At 36.8% G+C, this 27,904-nt stretch overlaps 1 protein-coding gene across 1 annotated transcript in view; it reads left to right on the top strand.

Moving 5' to 3' along the window:
• Window positions 1-2,395: 2,395 nt before the first annotated feature.
• Window positions 2,396-27,904, top strand: part of Uggt2 (UDP-glucose glycoprotein glucosyltransferase 2) — a 99,617-nt gene continuing 74,108 nt past the window's right edge. The window contains exons 1-9 of the mRNA XM_042682695.1: window positions 2,396-2,616; window positions 6,414-6,496; window positions 8,328-8,458; window positions 9,154-9,266; window positions 14,236-14,410; window positions 19,800-19,896; window positions 21,589-21,661; window positions 23,374-23,474; window positions 26,206-26,305. Of these exons, the coding sequence (XP_042538629.1) occupies window positions 2,459-2,616; window positions 6,414-6,496; window positions 8,328-8,458; window positions 9,154-9,266; window positions 14,236-14,410; window positions 19,800-19,896; window positions 21,589-21,661; window positions 23,374-23,474; window positions 26,206-26,305 (1,031 nt within the window). The 5' untranslated portion in view covers window positions 2,396-2,458. The remainder of the gene's footprint in view (window positions 2,617-6,413; window positions 6,497-8,327; window positions 8,459-9,153; window positions 9,267-14,235; window positions 14,411-19,799; window positions 19,897-21,588; window positions 21,662-23,373; window positions 23,475-26,205; window positions 26,306-27,904) is intronic.

The raw sequence follows: 27,904 nt of genomic DNA, 5'->3' as shown, positions 1-27,904 counted from the left end.
TTAATCATGTCTTCTGCACACAGTGAAAATGGTATCATCATCCATTTTCATTCATATTACCCTGAAGTGAATGACTGTGAACTGAATTTTGCCATCAAATCCTAAAATATGGCTATGTCTCTGAAGTACATGCAGTTCATAGCCAACTTGTGACAAAGGGTACTGATAATAGATTTTAAAACATTTAGCTGCTTAACTGACTCAAGAGGCTTTGTTTTATTAGTTGATTTTGTTTTTTGGATTCTCTATCTGCACACAGAAATTACATATAGAAGGTCACTGTTACATAACTTTGTCTTATCCTTTTGACCAGGGTGAGAAATGCTCCAAGCCAATTTAAGCTTCCAAGAAAATACCATGTGAGATAAAATGTAAAACCATTATATAAATAAATGGACAGAAATACATTAATTTCATTCTCATCCAATGAAAAACATAGCATTCCCATTATTTTGAACTTAAACATACAAAAATGTACTTTAACTTTTACTTAGTGTCATTTAATAGTATATCTTATATAGCTGTGGTACCCACTAGACACTATGTCAGAAATGAAATATACAACTTGTGGGCAAGGACAGGAGGGGAAAAAACTGGGAGAGAGCAAAGGAAGGGGTGACATTGTCAGAAAAGAAATGTACTCATGCCGGGCGCTGGTGGCTCACACCTGTAATCCTAGGAGGCTGAGATCTGAGGATCGCGGCTCAAAGCCAGCCCGGGCAAGAGAGACCGTGAGACTCCTATCTCCAATAAACCACCAGAAAACCGGAAGTGGTGCTGTAGCTCAAGTGGTAGAGCACTCGCCTAGAGCTGAAGAGCTGAGGGACATGCCCAGGCCCAGAGTTCAAGCCCCACGACCGACCAAAAAAAAAAGAAATGTACTCATTACCTGACTTATGAAACGGTAACCTTTATAATAACAATAAAAATTTAATTTTAAAATAGTATACCTTATACAAATTTTACATGGTGAATCATTTTTAAAGAACTTGCAACCTGTGTGATATGCTAACATCCAAGACATTCTCTGACAGTTTTCAATCTTAAAATTCCATCAACAATTATTAAAAATGAATTACAGCAAAATACTCTTCAAAGTTTTATATTTTTTCAACCTTGCACTTGGAATAGAAATTAAGCTTATTTGCCTTGACTTTCTCTCTTACCTGTCCGCAAAACTGTGAATTTTTTCAATACTTACCTATCTGCCAAAGTATAGGAGGACTTGTGCCAAGTGCTACATGGGAAGATGACAAAGGAGCAAGACGTGGATCCCAGCGTATCACATACTCATTACATCGCTAGTAGAAGAATAAATAAGTACTGTAAATAATAAAGTGAAAAACCTAAGTTCTATGACACAAAGAGGTCAATGGGAATTTAGGCAAGGAGGAGATGGTAACAAGTAGGAGAAATCAGAGGACAACTACTATTAGTGAGAGCTATTTGAGGTGAGTTTCTAGGGTCTTCTAAGAAATGGTGTAAACAGATGAGGGTAAATGAACATGGGAAATGCCTGTTTTGACAACTTCAAGGGAATTGTACTTGCAGGGCAAATGAGTACGGGGATGGGGGGTGGGGGGTGAAAGGTAATGCATCGGTGTATCCCAAAGCTATTTTTCCCTACTATATAATAGTCTCTGTCATATAATTTAGCAAAGCACTTGTCTCTTATTAAGCCCTTTCCTTACTTTCTTCCGCAGCGCCTCTCGAACTTCCACGAGAATGGAAATCTGCAGCTTCTGACTCAGTGGGTCTGAAAAAGGGTCTGAGAGCGCCGCGTCCCCCACTTTTGCTTCCTGAGACATGAAAGCCTGGCGGCCAAACCCCACCCAGGGCGCTTGACAGAAATGGCCAGGTCTCAGGCCCCACCTGGGCCTCCCTGCGTCAGAACCACTAGGGGCAAAGCCCAGTGCCCCGATTCAACAAGCCGGAGAGCCGAGGCGTCTGGGATCGCTGGCCAATCACAGGGTTCCCAACAGGATTGATGGCACCTGCTGGTCAGAGCACGTGCTGCAGCCCGGGCTTGGCCCTTTAAAAAGTGACACCCCCCCCCCCACCGTGATGGTAATTTGGGAACCCCTTGAGGCACTTTGACAGGTTTTTATTTTCCTCCTGCTAGAATGTGGATCAAGTCCTGGCAGGACGTGGCCACCTCCAGCCAGTCCCTGTTTGACCCTCAACGCCCTCTGCCGGACAACCCCGCGGTGGGCCCTTCCGAGCATCACTAGTCTGTGGAGCTCACGCAGCGTCGTCCCACGCGGTCTTCCCAGACGTCCCCCTAACTGCCCGCTACACCAGCGCGCCGGGCACGCATGCGCAGACTTCCGCCGGACCCCCGGGTAACGGACCGGCGCCTCCACCGGAAGTGGGCGGCGCGCAGGAGGAGCGGCGGTCGCGTGGCGACAACGGGCTGTTGACGTGGGGTCCGCCTGGCTCCCACTGCCCACCCGGCGCCATGGTGCCCGCGAAGGCCGCGGACGCGGTGCGGCTGCTCCTGGGCGCCACGGCGCTGTGGTTCACCCTGCTTGGTGCCACGACGGCGTCTGCGTCCAAGGCGGTGATGACCCAGTTGGCCGCGAAGTGGCCGGAGCCCCCGCTGCTACTGGAAGCCAGGTGCGTGCAGGCCTGGACCGGCCCAGGAAGGGGCGTGGCGAGTGGGGTGGGGCGGGGCAAGAGGAAGGAAGGGGCAGGGCGTGGAGGGAGGGGCGGGGCCCGAGGGGCGGGGCGTGAAGGGGCGGGGCGTGGATGGAGGAGGGAGAGGGGTGGGAGTGAAAGGAGGACAAGGGGTGGGGTGTGGGGGAAGGGCGTAGAGGGAGGGCAGCGAAGGGCGGGGTGGGGCATGGAGGGAGGGGCAGGGGGCGGGGCGTGGGTCTGAGGAGTAGAGGTCGGACCCCAGCCCTGGCAGGGCTTCCAGCCCAGTGCCAGCGGCTCCAGATGCACCCCCTCATTCCCCACACTACCGCCTTGGGGTCCTCTGCAGCGCCCACTGGCACCTTCTCGTCGTCCACTGATGGCGGTTCAGTAGGTCCTATATGGGTTCCCAAAACCTAGGTTGCATTTGCACTGATGCAGGGCTTCTGCCTGGGAGCCAGGCTTTCCGTCTTGGGACACAAGTGTGGTCCCAACTCAGGCCCTGTCAGAGCTGCGAACCCCAGGCTCTGCTTCAACGGGTTCCTATGCACATGACAGTGACACGTTGCTTTAATCATGAATATGCTGTAAGTGTTTTTAAACTTTTCAACCTCTGTTTTATTAGCATGTATATAGGGATATTTACACACACACACACACACACACACACACACACACACACACACACACACACACACACACACACACACACACACACACACACACACACACACACACACTCTCACACTGCCCACTCAGTTATCCCAGTAAAAAGATGAGACCTTTCTTTCTCTTAGGGAGCATAAAGTTTTATACCAACTACTTTTCTCCTCTCATCAAAGCACCAGTGTGTGACCCTACCCCACATTACATTACATTTATATGATAATAGATACTGCTTCTAGTTTTAAATGTCCCTTTTCTCCATCCTCAGTTGCACCTAGAGCTTGCCTGGATCTGACCACTCAAACTTAGTCCCAGAACAACCTAACAATTCCTGTTTTCACTCAGCCTGCTGGTTGTGACATCTGAATATCTGCTTGTCTCAAGTGATGGAGTAATTACTGTAGGGTGCTTCTTAGGGCCTTTTATAATCTAGCTTGGTCTGAATTACCGGTTGCATTGTGGCCTCCCCTGGTGTGTGTCCGGGGGTACTGCTCATCCACCTGAATTTGTGAATAGAACCTTATTTGAATGAAAGAACTTTGAGGTTCTAATTAAGGGTTATCCAGATGGTCACAAATCCATTGTCAGAACAAAAGAGAGATGGAGGGCTGGAGATGTAGCTCAGTGGTAGAGTGCATACTTAGTGTTCCAAAGACTCAGGTTTCAATCCTCAGCACCCACTGCTTGGAATTAGGGCCAGGTGTGATGACAGATGCCCGTAATCTCAGAATTCTGGGAGTGGAAACAGGAGAATTGAGAGTTGAAGAGTAGGTCATGTAACCAAACCTTCTCTCAGAAAATAAATTGGAAATGCTCAAAACCCAAAACTTTGAAGTGTGTCATGTTTCCACAGGTGGAAAATTCCACACCTTCTTCATGTGAAAGATCACAATCAAAACACAGGTGCAATAAAAAAAAATATTGTGTAAAAATGCTTTCAGGTGAATGAAGTCTTCATTTAGACTTGGGTTTCATCTTAACAAATCTCATTCTATATATGCAAATATTCCAAAATCTGGAAAATTCCAAAATACTTACATTCCCAAGCATTACACATGAAGAATACTCAACCTGTATACACACATATCTGTGTCTGTTGGGTCAAGTGAATACTAAGTGTTGCTCCATAGCCTAGTCTCAAACTCACAATCCTCTGTGTCCACTCCCAGAATTCTGGGACTTTTTGTCCTCCCTATCCATTTTGGACCTCTCCTACTATTTCCTCCTTTTTTTTAAGAAATTGAGATGGACACCATTTAGAACAATACTTGCTTCAAAGTTGTTGCTTTAAGTTGCTATTCTTGTCTTGTTCATGCTTATTTGTTCTTTCCACACTTTAGTGGCTGTCTCAGAAGAGTTCTTTATGTATGTGCCTTCAATCTCCTCCATACTATTTATAGCAAGCATTAATTAAAATTTACTAAGGCTAGAGGGATCAGTGCTCTCTGTAGTTTCCTTGCTTAAGGATAAGTCTTGCACTATGTTCTATACTGGCTTAAATACTCTTTCATTTATTTCATTATTTCTATATGATTCCAAGGTATTTGGCCATTTTTTTAAATATTTTTTGGGGGGGTCCAGTCAGGGGCCTGACCTCTGGGCCTGGGTGCTGTCCCTCAGCTCTTCAGCTCAAGGCTAGCGCTCTACCACTTGAGCCACAGCGCCACTTCTAGCTTTTTTCATTTTTGCTTATATGGCACTGAGGAATCGAACCCAGGGCCTCATGCATGCAAGGCAAGCGCAACTTATTTTTAGTGGCAAAGACCTTAGCACTGTATATACTAATTTCCTATTCTTTTTTTATTATGAAAATACTGTACAGAGGGGTTACAATTACATGGGCAAGATAATGAGTACATTCCTTATCAAGCATAGTAGCCTCCTCCTTTGTTTCCCCTTCCCATCCCTTCCCATCCTTCCCCCCCCCTTTCCCCACCCAGTCCTCCTCCTCCCCCCCAAAGTTGTAAAGTTCGTTTTCAACATAAAGACTTGTACTTCTCATTGTTGCAATGGGTCCACCTGTATCCCTATTTAAACGGTTTGTTTTTTCCCTTCCCCTCCACAAATTATACCGACATCAAATACAGTGAAAGCAGGGGTTATACCGTGGGGGAGGGCCATACAAAGCAACAAAGAAATCATCTTATAAAAGTGTTAGAAACAATCGCATGAAAGAAAAAAAAACATTTGAATACATATCTTAGGGTTCATTTCCCTAACATCAACTTATCTGACCTTTTCTGCTTGACTCAGACATATACTAGTTATTGCAGTAAGGGAAACCATGGGACCTATGTTTCTTTGGGCGTGGTTTACTTCACTTAATATAATTTTTTTCAAGCCTTCCATTTCCTAACAAATGGCACAATGATTCTTTTCATATTAAATTCTTGTTTTAAGCAATGCTATCTTGGCAAATAAGTAGTCAAAAATAATAGATGACTAATATAATTTTTATAGTTTACAGCTGCCATCCTTGTCACACTCAGGTTTTTTAGTTTTTCTTTTCTCCTTTCTCCATTTTTTGTGGCTCTCTCAGATTCAGAAGAATTTGTTGATGAAATACAGAAGTTTACCTTTTACCTTTTTATCATTTATCTTTAGCGCTCTCACAACATTATCACTAAATTATATTTGTCAGTGTTCCTTCACGTAGAATGACAATATAAATTATCCATATTTGGTTGTTGCTAATAATTAAGGAAAAACCGATCTTTTTTTTTGGTGGTATGGGGTTTGAACTCAGGACCTGGCTAGAAAAGCAGTGTACCACTTGAGCCACTCCCTTGGCTTTTTTTGCTTTATTTTTCAGATAAAATCTCAGGCTGGCCTCAGACCAGGAACCTCTTGTAGCTAGTATAGCTATACCCAACCGGACCTGGCCCCAAAAGCAATTTCGTAGTATTTCCTGGGTATGCATGTATAACTGAAAGTGATAACTGAGGTTAAAATGGTAAATTTGTTTTCTTTTTGTGTTTACTAAATGGGAATCATAAATTTCGCATTCGTTTTTAGAAGGTTTTTTTTTATAAAGCAGTTTAGTTTTAAAGTAATTTATAATATCCAAACCATTTTTCTATCTTTCTATCTACTAACTGATACTTTTTAAATAGTGAATTTATGGCAGAAGAAAGTAATGAAAAATTTTGGCAGTTTTTGGAAACCGTACGAGAATTAGCAATTTACAAGCAACAAGGTAGGTTATCTACAAATTTTAACTTATACTATGTCTATTTATGCATACACATTGGTTATTTTCTGGGATTATAATTAAATGTAAATGCTTCATTAGGTTACTCAATCTGAACATTAAATTTGACATTAAATTTTAATGGAAACCAGTCCAAGCACCTATTTAATTAGCAATGTTACAACCACTGTATATCAAAAATTGTTTTGTTTTTTAACATACATTTCTTTGAAATGTTATTAATTTTAGAAATATAATTATTTCTTGTTTAATAGAATTTATTTTCAAGGAAGTTTTATGTTCACCACAAAAGTAAGCAGAAAATACAGAAATGTCCCATGTATGTCCTACTCTTACATAGCAGGAACCGCTCTCATTGTCAGTACCCCTCACCACAGTGGCACATTTTCTTTTCTTTTCTTTTCTTTTTTTTGCTGTTGAAGAATCTGTAATGACAAATCACTATTACTTGAAGTTTATAGTTTATATAGTTTAAGATTCAATGTTTGTATCTTCCTTTTTTTTCTTATCAGTACTGGGATTTGAACCTGGGACCTCTCTTTCTCTCTTTCTAAACAGTACTGCTGTTTGAACCTGAGGCCTTTCATTTGCTAGGCCAGTGCTCTACACTTGAGCCACACCCCTAATCATAGTTTTCAGATAGGACTTTTAGTTTTACCTTGCTCCAGCTTTGGACCAGGATCTTCCTATACTTATGACTTCTGCCTAATTGGGATTATAGTAATCCATAACATCACCATGTCCAGCACAAGGTTCACACTTGATGTACATTTTCTAGGTATGGGCAAGCGTATGTTGACATTATTGCCAGGATAGTTACTTGTCCTCAAAAAGTCAGATAACACATGTTTTCCTCTCACTATGCAGTAGAATTAGAAATTTATATGGACAGCGATATATAGATAGGTAGGTTGGTAGGTAGATAGATAGATACATACATACATACATACTACCTTAGCAACAATGAAGATGATAGTTGCACTGGGACAGTGTAGAGAGAAGGGGCACAGAAAGAAAACTCTTTCCCTGCTTATCCCCATCACGTTAGTCCTTTTCTGCATTGGGCTGCCATTCTCTTCTACCTTCCCCCATTCAGGGGGTCTCTATAACCCTAACAGTAGAGAGCTTAAAGACTGAATTCTAGGTTCCATCCTTCTTTTTCTGTCTTTGGGATCTTTGGAGATAGACTGGAGGAGGGAAGCAGCAAGCTGATGTTCAAATTTTGACTCTAGACACATTAATTACACTTAGATCTCTTCACCAAGTTGTCACCTTCAGATATGTACTTGAAAATTTGTAACACTTATATGGTATTCTTTCATTTGATAAACCTACAATGACAAATCACTATTACTGAAAGTCCCTAGTTTAAGTAGTTTAAATCAAGATTCAGTCTTTATCTCTTTCACTCTCTCTCTCTTTCTTCTTAGCAATACTAGAGTTTGAACCTGGGGCCTGCCTCCTCTCTGTCTCTGTCTCTCTCTCTCTCTCTCTCTCTCTTCTGCTGTTCTCAATTTCCTCTTAAATTATAGATTTGTATTTTATGATTTATTGTAACCCTGGAACATTTAGGTATATTCTAAATAGATCTTAATATCAAGAATATTTCCACTTGATTTTGCATTAATTTCTTAGAAACACTAGAAGATCCAAAGCAAAGTTAATAGGCTAGACAAACTGATTTCTTCATTTTACTCTAGCATCCATAAACAAACTTAAAATCAGACTATGGCATACTGGTTAAGTTAGCTGTATAGTGAGGGATGGGTCAGTGGGTTGGACATAAAATATTAACACACCTAATTTCTTTCTATAGAATCAGATTATTCTTATTATAACTTGATTCTGAAGAAAGCTGGACAGTTTTTGGACAATTTACACATAAATCTCTTAAAATTTGCTTTCTCCATAAGAGTATACTCCCCAGCTATCCAGATGTTTCAACAGGTATGCAAAAATGCCTAAATTGTAATGAAAAGGTGTGTTACTAAGATACATAGAGCTATTTAATGTAAGCATCTTCGGTTCAAAATGTTCCACAAATGTATAATACCTGGTTCTTTGCCTATTGTTGACTATAGTTAGTAGTAATTAAAGATGAATGTATAATTTCACTTGGGATGAGTAAAGTTGAGAACATATTAGCACTGAGATAACCTATAATAAAAGTTTTAGAGAGTAGGGGCCAGTGGCTTATATCTATAATCCTAGCTACTCAGGAAACTGAGATCTGATGTCCATGATTTGAAGCCAGCCTGGGCAGGAAAGTCTGTAAGACTCATATCTCTTTAAACTGCCAAAAAAAAGCTGGAAGTGGAGCTGTGGCTCAAGTGGTATAGCACTGGCCTTGAGCAAAAGAAGCTCAGGGAAAACACCTAGGCCCTGAGTTCAAGCCCCACAACTGGCACCAAAAAAAAGTTTGATAGATTTTTTTCTCCATTAACTTTGAAGCATATATTCCCCAGAATAAAGCTGTCTTTATTAAAATTCCTTACGTTCTACCTACAGATAGGTGATTTTTCTTTAATTAGACCAATAACTTAATTGTAGGTGATTCAGTAGTCTAATCAAAGTATGTATGAATTTTCTAACCCTGCTGAAATTGTCAGCTACTATAACTAATATCATCTGTGAAATCTTAGATTGCTGCTGCTGAGCCTCCCCCAGATGGATGTAATGCATTTGTGGTCATTCATAACAAGCAAGCCTGTAAAATCAACCACATCAAAAAGCTGCTGAAAAAGGCTACTTCAAGGTAAAGTAATAATTGCCAATAGTGAAAGATATGGTTTGTAAGTAGAGAAGAAAAGTTAAATAGCAGAAATTGTAAATTTATAAGACATTGTATATACAAAAATGTTATATATTGAAAAACAGTATTTCTGAGAATATTTTGTCTGGATTGATTTTTTTAATTTTAGAATATATACTATATAATGGTATCCTAAAATATGTGAGATGTATGTTTATGTAAACAAATATTTGAATATGCAGAACTATGAATTTGTTGGACTGAATCTTGTTTAAATATAAACTCAATGTCAAGGTTCTATCAAAATTAATAATAAAAACAAATACATGTATGAAGTTGCTATTTTTTATAATGTATTACTTCAAACATCCACTCCCTGTTTGTGTGGTAGCTATCTGTGATATTTTGTCACTCCTTGTTTTAAGGAGTGAAGAGACATAATGCTTATACTGTGAGCTATGGAGAGAGCAATCAAGTCCTTTGACATTGACCTAGTTCATGTCTTCTGCCAGAATCCATGATACAAGATGAACATATTAGGTTGTAAGTTGAACAAAATAAACTGAAAGGTCACTACCAGGGTCCCATGGGTTGGAGGGGAAAAAAGTTAGTCCTTAAAATTTATCATCACTGCCCTCCATTCTCTGGGTGTTCTAAGGGATACAGCAGCCTTCTGTTACCTGTATCATAAGCGCTTTTCTGCTTGCTGCCCAGTTTGAGTGGATTCATTGACTATATTATTGTTTTGGCACCCACATCTGAATATTGGTAGTGGTATTTTACATGCTTACCTGTGAATAATAATGAAGTCCAGAAGAAGATTTTCATTCAGAAATTACTACATGGACTTTATACTCTAGGCAGTTTGGCAGAAAAAAAATAAAATCCCAAGAAGAGAATAGACATATCCCAACTTTAGTTGTAGTTTTGATACCTGATAAAGAGGCTGTTTCCAAGTACAACAGCGCCATCTGCCTGACTCAGCTACCAAATAGATGCCTTTTTAAAAACAACAGTTCCTAAGCTCTTACTGAAAATGAGTGCCTGACCAGCAGTCTTAGGACTTTGCCATCTGGCATCTACATTTTGGCATAAGTCAACTAAAGATTCACTGACTACAAGGTCAATAGCATCCATAAAGCATTCCTAATAGATAGAAACAGATATATTCCAGACCACAGCTTTTACAGCCCTAAGATGATCTCAAGTGTGCAGGAAAAAACATCAGTAACTCCTTTGGAGGAAGTAAATGCCCATTTCACTTTCCCCCAGTAAAGTTGCTGCCTTACTGCAGTCCTCAATTCACAGTGATTTTCTTAAATGCCTAGGCCAAGTTTACTGATAGATACAGGTAAGCTAAGCTAAAAGCTTGTGGTGTCTTTGGGCGATTGTTTATGCCTTTTAGCTAGGTACTATCATATAAAAGCAAAAAGAAATTCCATTTATTGTGCATAACTCAAGGATAATTCCTCTCCCTGACCAGTCATTGACCCTTTGGTAAAGCCAGGTACATTAGCCTGATACTTGGGCTATTGCCAATGACCTACTTGTCTGGTCTGCCACTTGGTTGGCAGATTAAAGCCACCACTCCTTGGGTCTATTCACCATGAAAATAAATTGCAACTCCCAATCCACCAGCTTCACTACTCCTGTAGATGCACTCAGTCTGTACTCACTTTCTGGCAAGTCTGAATGTAAGCAAGCCACTTATCAAGACTGCAGCTCCCAGATGAGTACTTTGGTTGCTTGAATCCAGCAATATAGATAGGCAGCACAAGAAAGGATTTTGTGTTTCTGAAGTAAAAGCTACCACAGCAGATCTGACTTGTGACTTATGCCAAGATGTGGTGAATTTGTTCCGTAGTGAAGTAGACCACATTGTATAGGGCCCTCATTTCTGGCAGATCAATAGTGCCATTTGTGCCTCATCCCTGTGAGTATGTTCTCAGTTCACACTTTTCACTATCTTCAGTCTGGTGGGGTAACCCTGCCCACACCACTGTGTCCCACAGTTGTGGTTTGCCATATCATCTATAGTCTGACAACTGAGTCCCTGATGCCCTGACCAGTACTCAAAGGGTTCAGTGACAAACTAGTCCACAGAGTGTACCTTTCACAAAAGCATCTGATTTTGTGGCACTAAAATTTCCTCTTTAAAAATAAATTAAAGATTTGACATATCTCTTATTTTCCTGTAATTTGTGAACATTGTGGAGCAGTTTGATCTCCAGATGAGACCATCCTCAGATTTCATCTCTTGACTACCTTCTATGAAATGATCGGGAGGAAAGGGACCTGAGACTGTGTAGCTGTCTTTTGAAAATTCAGGAATCAATGTTTATTGCTCAGCATTGTTAACCTTTCCTTTCCCCAACAGCAGCCTCAGGTTGGCCTGGTCAGTATATTAAAATAGCACTCACTGGTCACCCAGTCAAAAGGGGACTGGAGGAATTAGAACAGCAATTTTGATATATTCACCTGGATTGTTTTGTTAGATAAAGGTTAAGATCATGGAGTCAGCTACTTGAGTTGTCTGCTCATCATAAGAGTAAATAATCCATTTAACAAATGGGTAAATTAGTTGAACATTTAAAAAAATATATACAAATAGAAATGTTTGACATTTTTAACCATAAACAATACAAATTGCCAGGTGCTGGTGGCTCAAACTTGTAATCCTAGCTACTCAGGAGGCTGAGATCTCAGAATCGCAGGTCAAAGCCAGCCCAAGCAGGAAAGTATGTGAGACTCTTATCTCCAAAAAACTACTCAGGAAAAGCTAGAAGTGGCACTGTGACTCAAGTAGTAGAGCACTAACCTTGAGCACAAAATGGCTCAGAGATAGTGCCCAGGACCACAAAAAAGAGAAAGAAAGGGGCTGGGAAGGTGGCTCTTTGGTAGAGTGCTTGCCTTGCATACATGAGGCATTGGGTTCAATTCCTTAGCACCACATAAGCAGAAAAAGCCAGAAGTGGCACTGTGGCTCAAGTGGTAGACTGAAGAGCTGAGGGACAGCACCCAGGCCCAGAGTTCAGGTCCCACCACCTACAAAAAAAAAGAAAGAAAAAGAAAAGAAAAAAGAAAATGCAAATCAAAACGTTTATGTTAATGTGCATCAAAGCATGTACACCATGCTCCTAATATATTGTATTTTGTTTACTTGTTTGTTTGGTTTTTATGCCAGTAATGGGGCTAGAACAGCTGGATGCTGTCCTTGAGCCATTGGTGTCCTACTTCTAATATATTGTTTTAGCCTGTATGAATTCTCAAGTTTTAAATTCTTTACTTGATAATATACTATATACAGCCAAATGATAATATTATGTATGGGTTCATAATTGATACATTTTTCCAAAAGGCAGTTTGTAATTTTTGAGTTATGTACAAATGGTAAAAATGGAAGAATACAATAAAATAAATAATAAAGAATAAAATAAAATAAACCTATTATGATCTGGACTTGAAGAACTATGAAGAGACAACCATTGCTATAAGATTCTTATATATTTTTAATGGAGTTTGTATATATAATTACATAAATTACCACCACTTTTACCATTAATGTTGGTGCATTGTATGTTTAGCTTTTTACATTTTTTCCTCTTACTGTGGTCTTTTGATATTTTAGCTATGGAAATTTGCAAAAGCAAAAGAAACATGAGTTCTTGAGAAATGCATGTATATTTTAACACTGCTAGGTGATAAATTGTTAGTCATTTTGATAAGTTTATAGAATATTCCAGGATGTAGCTGGAATTCATTCTATAATGCAGATAAATACTCCCAAGGAAGATAAAAAGGCTCTTCCTGGTCACAAAGCTAATCAGTTAATTAAGATAGAATTGGAATCCAATTTTGCCTGATTCCAAATCCCAAAATCTTTTTACCAGAATGCTATTTGAGTGTTACTCATGCCTTCTTTTTCTTTACTTAGTATTTGTTAAAGGTATTGACTAAATATAGAGATCTAAATTCATTAAGCAAAATTCCTAATATTCTTGTTATTCTTAATTTCATCTCTTGGTTTTCTTCTTATACATATAAATTGCTAAAATAGGGATGAGTTGAAATTCTGGCTATTTGTTCTCATCTTGGATATTTAACATGTCTGAGCTTAGAAACTTGGAAAGTTTGATGGCAATTAATATTTTAAAATTATGGTTTACTAAGTGTAAATAATCTAGCATAATACCTGGAAAATAAATTATCAATCTTTTTGGAATGATAGGATTAGAATGTGGCGCTCCCCTGTATCTTGGACTACCCTTAGGGATTTTATTAATTATTCATACTGGGTACTAATCTTTGTATAAGGCAATACCTTTGTATTGTCATTTAAATATCTGGAAAGATATCTAAAGAACTGTAATGAGAAATTGTGTCATCCTAATTAAATAAAACATTTTATTTCCTTGACAATTATACTGTATTATTGTTTAAAGATAACGAAACTTAGTGGCAAATAAAGTTTTTATTTGCTTTTGTATTAACCAAAATTCTATCCTATTAAAGACAATCACCACAGAAAATTTAAGTTCTTTTTCTGTGATTACATATATCATAATTTTTTTATTTTGTGGTACTAGGGATTAAATCCAGAGCCTCACATCTGCTAAGAAAGTGCTCTATCACTCAAGCTATGCTTTTTGTTTTTCTAATTTTGTATTTTGAGATAGGGTCTCATTTTCCAGGCTGGCCTCAAAATCACAATTAGAGAAAGTGGCGTTGTAGCTCAAGTGGTAGAGCGCTAGCCTTGAGCTGAAGATCTGAGGGACAGCGCTCAGGCCCAGAGTTCAAGCTCCATGATCGACAAAAAAAAAAATCACAATTGGAGTAGGTGGAATTTCTTCCAGACTATCACACTAGGCTATATATATTTCAATAAGCATAGATTAGAAGGTATCATGATATATGTCTATATGCTTTGGACTTTCAATCCTTTCAAAAAGTTTGTGCTTTGTTTTCATTTTAGACCCAGGCCTTATCTTTTTAAAGGAGACCATATATTTCCTACAAACAAAGAGAATTTACCAGTGATTATTCTCTATGCAGAAATAGGTACCAGAGCATTTTCAGAATTTCACAGAGTATTGTCACAAGAAGCTCAAAATGGTAAAATTCTGTATGTTCTTCGCCATTATATTCAGGTACATGTTTGATTTCTATCATTTTCACTAAGGAAATTAACTTTGGAAGTGATGCTGTGGCTCAAAGTGGTAGAGTTCTAGCCTTGAGCAAAAGAGCTCAGGGACAGCACCCAGGCCCTGAGTTCAAACCTCATGACTGACAAAAAGAAAAGAAGAAGAAAATACTTCATGATAACTTCTTATTAGAGTTACATAAGTTAATATTTTTTAATTTTATTATAAAGATGTTGTACAGAGGGGTTACAGTTACATGAGTGAGGTAATGAGTACTTCTCTTATCAAGCATTGTTTCCCCCTCCTTTGTTTTTCTCCTACTATCCCTTCCCTCCCCCACCTCTTTCACTCCTCCTACCCCCCCCAAGTTGTACATCATAGTATTCCCAACATAGTATCTTATGAGTCTCATTGCTGCAATGTGTCCTTGTTTTAGCATTTTCTTATTCCCCTTCCCCTCTCCAAATTAGATAAATGTATATACAAGTTGCAAGGTACCAAAATCAAATACAGTGACAACAGGGGATATATCATAGGGGGAAGAACATACAAAGGAAACAAAAAAAAAACGCATAGTACATTAAAAACAACAACAACAAAGAAGGAAAAGCTCAAAGGCTATGTACATATGACCATATGAGATGATGCTAAGCGAGACAAGATTTTTTTTAATTTAATCCATCAAATGTGAGTTTTATATGGAAAGGTATATTAGATTATCTGTTCTGAAATATCATGGTTACAATTCTTTCCCTTACATATCTGCCACAGTTTAAAATGTATAAAAAATATACTTGAATGACATGTACAGTATTTGCTACTATATATAGCCATTTTGATAAAAAATAGCACAGTGAAGAAATCTTATTTACGTAATGTTATATATTAGATCAAATTGCTATGCTTAAGATTCCAAGAGAGAAGTTACAATACCTCTTAAGCACTCAGACCAAGAACTCGTACAGTGATACTTCTGCCACATTTTATTAGCCAAAAAGTCAACTAGCATCACACAGAGAAATGCTTGATTTTTTTTTTTAACGAATGGCAATCACATCATAAAGACACATGAAGGAGTTATTCGTTTACAGCCATTATTATAATAATTTTCCACAAATGCCTACAGTTCAGTCAGTGTTCAGTACTAGTGCTAGGATAATTTATGAATCGGTCTTACTTTACACTGTCAACAGTGTGGTAAACACCTTACCAATACTGTGCTGTATCACCCCATCTGGGTAAGCCAATGAGACATGGCAACTAAAGTGAAGCACCTTCATTACTTGTACACAGGGAGCTGAGGACAATAAAAGCAGAGGCCTCAGGGCTAGCCATTCCCTCGATGCTCAGTAAAACTTCCCCAAAGGAAGGTGGTGATCATTTTGACTGTTAGGACTCAAGATTCAAGCTATCCTCCCACACCTCTCTGGCAGTTAGGTGCACTACAGCTGGGAAAGCTCTGAAAGAGAGACATGCTCTGGACTTAATACTAGCAGGCCACTGGACAGGCTGTGGGAATCATGTTTTAGGAGAGAATGAACAGAGCCTGGGCTTTTCCAGCCAGTTCTTCCTTATCTCAGCATCTGCATCCCCACATTCTGCAGTAACACTGAGAACTACAGGTGCAAAACGGAGGAAGCCGTAGGTCACCACCATAAGGGATTAGTCCCTTATGTAGCCTTCACAGTTCTCAATTTTAATCATATATTGGATGGTTTGGGTTGCGTTAATGTAATTTCATGGAACTGAGGAAATATTTGTGAGTGGTTCAACAAAGTAGAATGTAGATATTTGCACAGAGACAGTATGGGTATATTGTGTGTGTATTATCTGTTCATATTTATATATTTAAGTCATTAATTTTGTAGCCGATGACTCTTTGCCAGGTAGTATTTACCTGGAAGTGAGAACATTGTTCTCAGAGAATTTCCATTTTAGTTTCAGAGAAGTATAAAATTCATCATACTAGATGATAATGAACATGTTTCAATAAAAAAAATAGGAAAAAAAGAGGATCAGGGGTTAGAGTATGCACAAAAAACTTATTTTTAAATAAGTTTTTTTTATTGTGAAAATACTGTACAGAGGGGTTACAATCACATGAGCAAGGTAATGAGTACATTTCTTATCAAGTATTGTTGCCTCCTCTTTTGTTTTCCCCTACCATCCCTTCCCTCCCATTTCCACAACTACATTCCTCCCCACCCCCCCACTCCTGCCTAAATTGTAAAGTTCAGTTTTCAACATAGCGTCTTGTACATCTCACTGTTGCAATGGGTCAATGAATGGATCAAGAAAATGTGGTATATACACAGTGAAATTCTATGCCTCCATCAGAAAGAATGACATTGTCCCATTTGCTAGGAAATAGAAAGACTTGGAAAAAATTATATGAAGTGAAGTAAGCCAGACCCAAAGAAACATAGGTCCCATGGTTTCCTTTATTTGCGATAACTAGTATATATCTGAGACAAGCAAAAAAGATCAGATAAGATGATGTTAAGCAAAATGAACCCCAAGATAAGGATACAAGTGGTTTTTTCTTTCTTGCTATTGTTTTTAACATATTTATAAGGTACCACGTGATTTTTTGTTTGTTTGTTTCTTTGTATGCCCCTCCCCCACCATATAACCCCTGATTCACTGTATTTGATGTTAGTATAATTTGGGGAGTGGAAGGGAAAAAACAAATTGTTTAAGTAGAATTCAAGTTGACAAAAATCTTTTATATAGTGTGATTCTCTATACCAGTAAGCCATTAGCCTGAGTTTCCCAGAAGGATAGATACATTCCCATGTACAACTACTGTTAGAAATTAAAATAGGAATGAGAGTATGAGATAAAAAGTTATATGTTTATTTTATTTTTATTTCCCTCAGGTGATTCTAAATGACCCCTAGAGAGAATGGCAGTCTTTTGAGAATCTTCCTTAAGTTACTCTTTAGAGAATATGTAACCATTAATTACACTTCTTTGAAATCATATTGGCCAACTATCAAAGTACTCTATAGAATCAAATATAGCCCTTTATTTAATGAAAAATATCTTGTACATTCCGTATGGTTGTAATCTAAATCTAGTCAACCTGTAATTCTAGGAGACCTATTTGTGCTACCTTTTGAACATCTGTTCCTTTTTTTTGGTGGGTCATGGGGCCTGAACTTGGCCTGGGCACTGACCCTCAGCTCTTCAACTCAAGGCTAGTGCCCTACCACTTGAGCCACAGCGCCACTTCCAACCTTTTTCTGCTTATGTGGTGCTGAGGAATCCAACCCAGGGCCTCATGCTTGCAAGGCAAGCTCTCTACCACTAAGCCACCTTCCCAGTCCCCATCTGGTCCCTTTTTTAAGGGAACAAGAAGAAGTAGGAGGGGCTGGGAAGGTGGCTCAGTGGTAGAGCCCTTGCCTTGCATGCATTAGGCCCTGGGTTCGATTCCCCAGCACCACATAAGCAAAAAGAAAAAAAGCCAGAAGTGGCGCTGTGGCTCAAGTGGTAGAGCACTGGCCTTGAGCTGAAGAGCTGAGGGACAGCACCCAAGCCCAGAGTTCAGTCCCCATGACTGGACCCAAAAAAAAAAAAAAAAGAAGAAGAAGAAGTAGGAAAATGAAGGTTTTTCTTGCCACTTTTGATCTGAATATTTTTGGTTTACAGATTCAGACTCACAAAACTATAATTCAAATTTTACCTGAATGCATTTCAAATGGGCAAAGGAAATATAAATTTAATAAATATTTTCTTTTTATTGTTGAAGACCTAATAACTTCCCAGAACTGATACTAGAAATCAGTTATGTGGAATTGCATTTATTTGCATCAACTATGACAAGACATGTGGCTTGAAAGCTTCAATTTGCTAAGCCATTGGCAGATGATCTTTTGAGTGAATATTCACAATGTATTTTAAATTGAAGCTCTTTCAACTTTTTCAACTATAATTATGAATAACATGGTTTCTAACTGATATATTTCATAGTAACATATGCCTGCAATTTAGCAAATTTAGTTTTAATGTGAGTAGCAGCGTTAAATACTATCTGCAAATCTGAAGTTAATTCCTGCATTTTCTGATTTGAAAACAGAGTATGAATGAACACTGGTCATATACTTATATGACCAGAGCAGTAAGAATTCAGTAAGGAAAGAAGACAATGAAAAGCCTAATCATCTCCCCTATCTCCCTTGCCCTGTGTATTTAGGGTTGCAAGCTGCCTTTATATAAACCTGTCTTAAGCAAAGACATAGCAACTTCCAAGAGTCTGCTGGAAGTAAACTGGTTTCCTAACCCCTGAAATAATATATCAAATGATAATAGTTGTAGCACAGCTTATAAGAATTTCAGTCTCAAAGCTGGTAAAAATTTTAGACAATTTTTTTTTTGGGTCCGGTCATGGGGTCTGAACTCTGAGCCTGGGCACTGTCCCTCAGCTCTTCAGCTCAAGGCTAGCGCTCTACCACTTGAGCCACAGCACCACTTCTGGCTTTTTTTCTTTTTGCTTATGTGGTGCTGAGCAATCAAACCCAGGGCCTCATGCATGCAAGGCAAGCGCCCTACCACTGAGCCACCTTCCCAGCCCAAATTTTTTAGACAATTTTTTAAATACTGTATATATCCCTCCAATTTGTTTCCTTTTGAATAAAATTTGGTAACTTTTCTTGTCTGATAGAATAATCTTGAGGTACATTTTATATTTACCCTTGATAGGAAAAGGGATAATAGGTACTAAAATTCTGATTATATATACTTCAGATAATTAATTCAGTTTTACTTAATAACAACTTGTAAGAACAGATACTAATTTGTATTTGATAGATTTTAATCATTGAGAAACATGAAGAAAGACAAATAGATTTTTTCCTTTTTTCTTTTTGCCTTTGCTTTTCATTGTTTACAGCTCATCAGCATTCCTACATCTATAAGCTTAACAAATGAATAGCATTTACTGATAAAAACAAATCTTGTGGAAACTCCCTAAAGGAGTATAGTTTTGTTGAAATGACTGAAATGAGTCCTCTGCTAATTCATGATAGATATAGGAAAGTTGTCACAGTGTAACAGAAAAAAGATTTCATATTTTTCTTTGTACAAATAATTAAAGCTCTAAACTCTGGCAAAGGTTTTAGGTAGTAAATAAGGGACATTAATCAAATTCTGACTCCTTGATAGACTATGTAGACAGCATAAGTGTTGACCAAGTAATAATTCACAGTGGAAAAATTTCAGTGTTGGGCTGGGGAATGTAGCTCAGTGGTACACAGTGCTTGCTTTGCATGTGCAAGGCCCTGGGTTCATCACACAAAAGGAAGAAGAAAGAGAAAGAAACTCAATATTGTATTGAATTTAAAACAATATGCTTGACTAAGAATTTCTTCTTTTTATAAAATAAATGTGTTAACAGAAACCAAGCTCTCGGAAAATGTACTTATCTGGCTATGGTGTGGAGCTAGCAATTAAGAGTACAGAATACAAAGCGTTAGATGATATCCAAGTTAAAAGTAAGTTGGGGATTTTGTCTCTACTTAAATAGGATGAAAAATTGGAGCCATAACATAGTTTTGTGCTAAAGTATATTTGATAAATATGATTATACATGTGTTCATTTGAAGCTAGAGATTAGATGGACATATTCTGAATACCTTAGAACTCAATTTTAAGCTGAAAGAAGCATTTTAATGGGACCCTATTCTTTAAAAGTTAAAAAAAAAAAAAAAGCGCCCCTCCATTTTGGTCACCAGGTGATGAATGATAGCATAGGTGTGTGCAAGCACATGCATGGGTGTGCACACACACATGCGCTAGGGGAGTTATTTACATGGAGGCAACAGATGAGGCTGTTACATCAATAGATGACTGGACCAGAAACTGAGCTATCCCGTGCTCTGCCCAGTCTTCTTGAGTTCCTTAAGGGAATCAATATTTCCATCACCCTGAAGGTCAGTGGTAACGTACAAATTTAGGAAGCTTTGCCTAACATTTTTTTTTATAAAAAAAAAGTTAGAATATTTTTGTAGCAGGATAGCCATAGCCATTCTTTAAATTATTTGCTTAGATGAAGTAGATTTACCACATTTGTGATGTGCCAGCCAATATCTGCTATGCTTGTTCTAAATAAACATATACTTGAACTAAATAGACATACATCAGTCAGTACCTCTGAGGTGTTTGCTTGTGTTCTTGTTCTGTCAGAAGTGAGTTTTCCATTTTCATATCCCATATTTCTCTCATATAGCTATCTCCCTTCTGTTAGAAAAGGTTTTCTTACTTTATTAAAGTAGTCATCTTATCTCTCCTTTTTCACTTAGCCTGGGCAGAATCATTTGTGTCTCTTCCTGGTGTCTAGCCCATTAGACGTAGTAGTCAGTCAGTGAATATTTCTCAAACAACAAGAATGAATAGGAGGAAAAAGAAGTCTAGATCAAAGGACTAAGGTTTTTATGTTAGTCCTAGATAGGCAGGGCTTCAGGAGAAGACAAAGGAACATGAATGCTTACTGAACTCTAAGGCACCCTTCACAGCGTTCACCTACCATTCCATAAAAGTGCTTGGAAAGAGAAGGAAAATAATGATAAAATATTACATCCTTATCTTTTGAGACTATGATAGCATCTTTCCAAAGATTCCTTAATTATCTTTAAGAGTGTTAAAAATATGCAAGAATGCCTATTTATTAAAAATGGTATAGATCTCCTACCACACTTAACAGCTAAGCCTAGCTGGGCACTGGTGGCTCACATCTGTAATCCTAACTACTCAGGAGGCTGAGATCTGAGGATCATGGTTTGAAGCCAGCCCTGGCTGGCTTATCTCCAGTTAACCACCTAAAGACTAGAAGTGGAGCTATATAGCTCAAAGTAGTAGAGTTCTAGCTTTGAACACAAAAGCTCAGGGAAGTGCCCAGGCTCTGAGTTCAAGCCACACAACAAAACAAAAAGAAAAACAGAAACAAAAAGCAGGGAGAAAGAGTACATTTTTTTAAAAAAGTCTATACAGATGTGTGTGTGTGTGTGTATATATATATATATACATATATATATATATTCAGTATGTCCATGAAAGAAAAACAATGGCAATAAATTTTTTAAAAAATGAAAAACAGGATTTTATTTAATTATAAACTCTAATTTTTATTATATATTCTTTTTCTAGTCTAAAAATATTTTTATTTTGTTTTTATTTCCAAAATGTAGTTGTGACTAATACTACTGGAGAAGATGAAACTGAAGCAAATGAAGTTCAAGGGTTTCTCTTTGGGAGATTAAAGTAAGTCTGAGGTGAATTGTAATTGCTATTATTATATTCTCTTGTTTTTTAAGTGATTTAACTTATTGTGTGTATTGCATATATTCATTTCTTGTCATATAGATATAGATATACCATTTATGTGTTTTTTAATAAAAGAAACAGTTTATATCCATAGAAAAAGCAAAAAGCATAAAAGTTTAATTAATTTTAATTAATTAGTGGTAATTAAAATCACCAATAATTGTACATCTGAGATATAATTATTGTGTTTATGATTTGAGGTTTTTTTTTCCTGGTACTGGGGCTTGCCATCCGTATCTTTTATTCTCCTTGGCCTTTGTTCACAGCTGATGCACTAACATTTGAGACACCCCTTCACTTTCAGCTTTTTGCTGGCTAACTGAAGAGAAGAGTCTCTCAGATTTGTCTGCCTGGCCTGGCTTTGAACCTCAATTTCAGATCTCAGACTTTTGAGTAGCTAGAATTATATGTATGAACCATTGGTGTCCAGCTTACGATGATTTCTTCAAATAATGCCAAAAAGAAAGTCTTGCACAAGTTAATTTTTTTGAAGAAATGTACTCATTACCTGATTTATGTAATTGTAACTCTTCTGTATATCACCTTTACAATAGCAGTAAGATATATTTTTTAAAAAGAAAAGAATAACAACTTACAAAAGATGATTGTAAATTTAATATTATAATAATGATAGCTAATATTTACTATTTTGAAATAGTGATATTTTTATTGTTTTATATACAATTAATTTAATGAATAATGGAAAATGTTTTAAAATTGTTTTTTGTTTTTAAAAGACAGTTCTAATACTTTTGAATTTTATAAAATATGAGATAAAAACCATTTCTATGACAAATTTGACTTAATATGCTTAGAAAAACATGACTTAAAAGGAAGGTTATCTCTAGCAGAGAACTAAAACAAAACCTATAGGAATCAAAACTTCAGATATGTAATGAATTACAAAAGTTATGAATAATATGGACATTGAACTTAAAGAAATGTATGCCCCATTAAAAGAAAAAACTATCCCTAAATTTCTTTGCCACAGATTTCAATATTAAAAACTTTTTAACCTCTGATGTTAATTGTGTATGCCTATATAAGTAAGCTTTCAATAAGTAAAATTATGCTCCTCTTTTTTTGTTATGTGGACTGCAGACAAGGAATGCAATGGTGAGTCCTTTCTGAGTACTCATGAGTGGGAGTAGCAGCAATTTTATATGCTTTTATATGCTTTTATGTGCCTTCCTTTACTTCCAAGAAAGGAAATTGATGATGGCTTTATACAGGAAAACTAAATGAATGTTGTTATTCATGCTTTTAGTTCTTGGTATTAACAGGTACTTAGAAAGAAGTAAATAATTCTGTCAATCAAAGGTTAACATTATGGTAGATGGTACTAACTTAATCAGCTGAGTTATATTCCTAAATTATTTTGATCAAATGGTTTATTCATGCTTTTACAAAGTTAGTACATCTGACAAACAGATTTATCCTAAGAGGTATAATCTAGTCAATAACAGTATACTTTAATCCATTTCTCCCTCCTATTTTTAATTCCATTAATATAGCTGAATCACAATTTATTACTTTAATTCTGAATCATTACTTTGTGTTTATATATATAGAAGATAATTTCAAAAATATATTGCTTATGTAATGATTTATAATTGAGATAATTAACGTTATTTAATATTCTGATACAGAGAACTATATTCAGATCTTAGAGATAATCTGACAATATTCCAGAAATACCTGATTGAGATTAATAAGGAAATGATACCTTTGAAAGTCTGGGAACTACAAGGTATGGTATTTTGAGGTACTTTAATTGATCTCCATCTTATTAGATAAACTTTAAAAACATGATATTGATTATTCTACAATCTGAACAACATAAATTATATGGCTTTCTGTGGGAATTCATGTTTAATTAAAAGATTATCAAAATCTTAAAAGTATACACTGGCCCGGTTCCAATGATTCACACCTATCACCTTAGCTACTCAAGAGGCTGAAATGTGAGGATTATGCTTCAAAGCCAGCTAGGGCAGAAAGGTCTCGGAGACAAGATCTTATCTCCAACTAATCACTAAAAAGCCAGAAGTGGAGCTTTGGCTCAAGTCATAGAGCAACTAGCCTTGAGCAATAAAAGTTGAGGGACAGCCCCAGGACACACACATACACACACACACACACACACACACACACACACACACGCGCGCGCGCACGCGCGCGCGTACACACACACACACACAGAGTATACACTGATATATCAGTCTCAAATAGTAAATCACACTCCAGAGTTGCCTTTTCTTTTAAATGTTGTTCTTGTTAGACCATTTTTAAAGAAAACTTGAAATGAGAGGAGATAAAATTACAAACATAAATTATCTTCTGTGCTGGCAACTTATGAATCAGTATTTAATGACCTTTGGATTGAACAATAAGTCCTTTTCTTAAAATTCTTGAAATGATTAAGTAGGGCCAGGAGCCAGTGGCTCACACCTGTAATGCTTGCTACTTGGAGGCTGAGATCTGAGGATCATGGTTCAAAGCCAGCTCTGGCAGGAAAGTCTGTGAGACTCCTATCTCCAATTAACTACCAAAAAACTGGAAGTAGAGCTATGGCTCAAGTGGTAGAGTTCTAGCCTTGAGTAAAGAAGCTCAGGGGCAGTGCCAAAGCCCCAAGATCAAGCCCCAGGACAGACATAAAGAGAGAAAGATAGAAAGAAGAGGGCGAGGAAAGGAAAGAAGGAAAGAAGGAAGAATAGAGAGAAAGAAAAGAAGTTAAATAAGTTAGTAGATTATGGTGACATGTACATGTCATTTTTTTTGCATAATACATAATTTCTATCAAACCTTTCAGCCACTTCTATTAACTTAACAGATTTATTGAGATATAATTCACATATGATACAGTTCACTCATTTACTACATTGTTAAATTTTTTTAATGTCTTAAGAGTTCTGTATCAGTTACCACAACCAATTTTAAATCACCATAAGAGAAACTAACATATTCATTAACAGCCATTCTCTTCTTCTCTCCAGTTCCCAATTATAGGTAACTAGTAATCAATTTTCTGTTTTAAAATCACAATTAAAAGGATATTTATTGGAATTTTCCTGCCATAATAACATACAAATAATATTTTATAATTTGAATTATAACTTTAGGAGTCTTTCATATATCTTATTTTAATCTTACAGAAAACTTGTAATATTAACTTCCAGTTTAAAAATTAGAAAAGTGCAATTTAGTGTTTGATGTGCTTAAATACAACATAAGTAATAAGTAAAGATTTTTCAGTACAAGTTAAATACTTTATATGATTTTATATGGTTAACTTTTTATGTTAACAGATTCTTAAAAAGTCATATTGTGAAATTGTAGCAGAGTGTACAGTATCTGATATGTAATGTTTCCCATGTTCTGCTATACTTATATATCTAATACACATATTCCATCAGTGAAATGCTGTATCATTACTTTAATAACACTAGTATATATGAGAAATCCAAACTGAAGAATCATCATCTTTAAATGACAGCATCTGTTCTTTCTGTACCACTGCATTTGTACCAAGATATTTTTTCTTTGCACAAATGATCCTATCACATACAAAAGGATCCTTCTAAAAAAGATGTGAATAATACCCATTATATTTGGCCTTAGGATACATGGTTGATAGTGTCAAATCAGTTTTAGGACTGAAAACCTCTGAGTAGGTTGAGGAAATTCTAATTAATGTTAATGCAGCTAGTATGCTAAAGTAGGAATTTGAACCCAAATAGACTATTCTCCCATGCGAGTAGACTTTATCCTCCCCTGGGAGGCTACCCTAATAGCATGTCTTTTCTAGGCTTTGCCTTCAGGCTGCGTCACCACATGAGAGTATGAAAACAAAACTAGCCTTGAACTCAGGACCTGGCGCTCTTTCTCAGCTTGCTTGCTCACAGCTTGAGTCTTTCCACTTGAGTCATGCCTCTAGCCTGATTTTTGATAGTTAACTGGAGGTGGAGTGTCCTGAGTTTCTGCTTGGGCTGCCTTTGTACTTCTGTCCTCCAGATCTCAACCTGTTAAGTAGCTTGGATTACAGGTGTAAATCACTGGGGCCATTTCTATATTATAACATTATGTGTGGGCCACACAAAATTATCACAGGCAGACAGACTGGGGGAAGCCAAGAAGCATACATGTCTATCCCTTGTGTACCAAGTTATTTCACCAGCCTTTTCTAGCCTGAGGGAATGAGGTTCCCCAGACCTCCTGACTTAGGTCCTGAATGTAGAAAAAATACCTTTATATCAGGGTTCATTTTCATATATCTCTTTTGAAGTCATACCAGATAATTGGTATTAAATGACAATGATTCCATTGTAAAAATGTAGTATTCATCTTAACAGACCTAGTGATAACATTTACAACTTTTTAAAATGCTGTCTATGAGTGTTAACATGTGATTAAGTAGAACAGTTAATATTTCATGGAAATATTTATTACTTACATTCCTTAAGGATTTTTTTCCCTTCCAGATCTTAGTTTTCAAGCAGCTTCTCAGATAATGTCCACTCCAGTATATGATGCCATAAAGTTAATGAAAGACATTTCACAAAACTTTCCCACAAAAGCCAGGTGGGTATGTTAAAATTTATTGGTTTGATTACTGCCAGAATTCTTTCCATTAAGAATTTTTTGATTTCATAGCATGGATATGCCAATTCTAGTACCTTTGCTTTTTTGGAAATTAGGATCTTTCAACATTTATGTATGAGGACTTTGTTATTACTAAAGGAAAGTACTAGCTTGTACATGTATACTGTTGATACACACTACATAATAGAAACATTAAATTAGAGGCTAATGGAAAACTAGGTTTAATCAAAGTCACAAGAAAAATATTCTTTAAGCAATAAATAGTATATACAAAAGCATTTATTTATATATTATACATAAATATTATATATGTGTGTTTCTCTCCTTCATGGAGGATAGTGAAAAGTCTTATACATAGGAGCTCTGTACCCAAAGTACTGCCAATTGTTCTTCTTGCAGATTTCAAACACTAATGTCTAAATTTTATGAATTTTTTTTTGCTAAAATGTCTAATTAAACTGCTTCCAGAAAATTCTGGTGTTACATTGAACATATTTTCTATTAATAGGTAATACATTTGCATATCTAAACATGATCAATATGTACATTTCAGATTTTATGAGGACTTACAAACTAACATGACTTTGATAGATTTGTGTTCTGGTTAGGAATGACAGAGCATAAAATGCTAAGAACAAGTATACAGTGGTCTCCTGAAATTAGAGGAATTTGTAACCTAATTACAGGTTAATAATAAACATTTATAAGATATTTTAGTGACTTTTGTTGGTGTATATTAATTATACAAAATAATTATTTCGTTGTGACATTTTCATACATGTATATAGTACACTCATAATATTTGCCTCCCTGTTCCTTTAGTTAATTTTAGATTTAAATCAAGAATTTTAGAAATCACTAATACATGAAATATGTATGTATATATGCAAATACATGTTTAGCCACACTGCTTTTAATTAACAATAGCTTTTGTGATTATTAGATGAGATATAGTAAAGTAAAATAATTCTGTTTCTAATAAGACAGTTATTTAACCATTATATGAAGCCAGTAAAACTTAGAATCTCTAGTGCAAAGCTCTACCACTTGATTTATGGTTTTAGTTATTGTGCAAATTTTCCAAAATATGCTAGCGTTGTTTAATGGCTAAATACAGGCTTGAGCATCTCTGTAAAGCCACTCAGTAGACAATCGTAAATATTTGTAAAGTGGAATATGTACAAACAGTTGAGTAAAAATTTTGCCTTCTTTTTTATGTTGCCAGACCATAGGAGATAATACATGCTTAGGAGCTAATACACATTGCGGTGATGAAAATACCCTTTTCTGTCTGAGTTTTCCTTAAAGCAAAGCCTTGCATCGACAACCTTAATTTTTAAATAATTTTCTTCTGTGTGTAAACTTGACAGATCTGTAATTAATTAAGTGTTCTTGGGGATTTTCAAATTGAATAAATAGCCCAAAAGAAACATTTTTTAATTCTGTCTTTGAATTATAAAAGGGAATTATAAACTCTTACAGACTGAATAATAAAAAGTCACAACAGTCATGTCTGTCTATATGCAAATAATATATCTGCAAATTCAAAGAGGGAAGATGGAAAATATTCAGCAAAAA

This window comes from Dipodomys spectabilis, unplaced genomic scaffold (genome assembly GCF_019054845.1).
Source record: "Dipodomys spectabilis isolate Male_0828 unplaced genomic scaffold, ASM1905484v1 ptg000075l, whole genome shotgun sequence".
Taxonomy (NCBI): Eukaryota; Metazoa; Chordata; class Mammalia; order Rodentia; family Heteromyidae; genus Dipodomys; species Dipodomys spectabilis.
The sequence above is the reverse complement of the archived record's forward strand: the minus strand, read 5'-3'. Positions and strand labels throughout refer to the sequence as shown.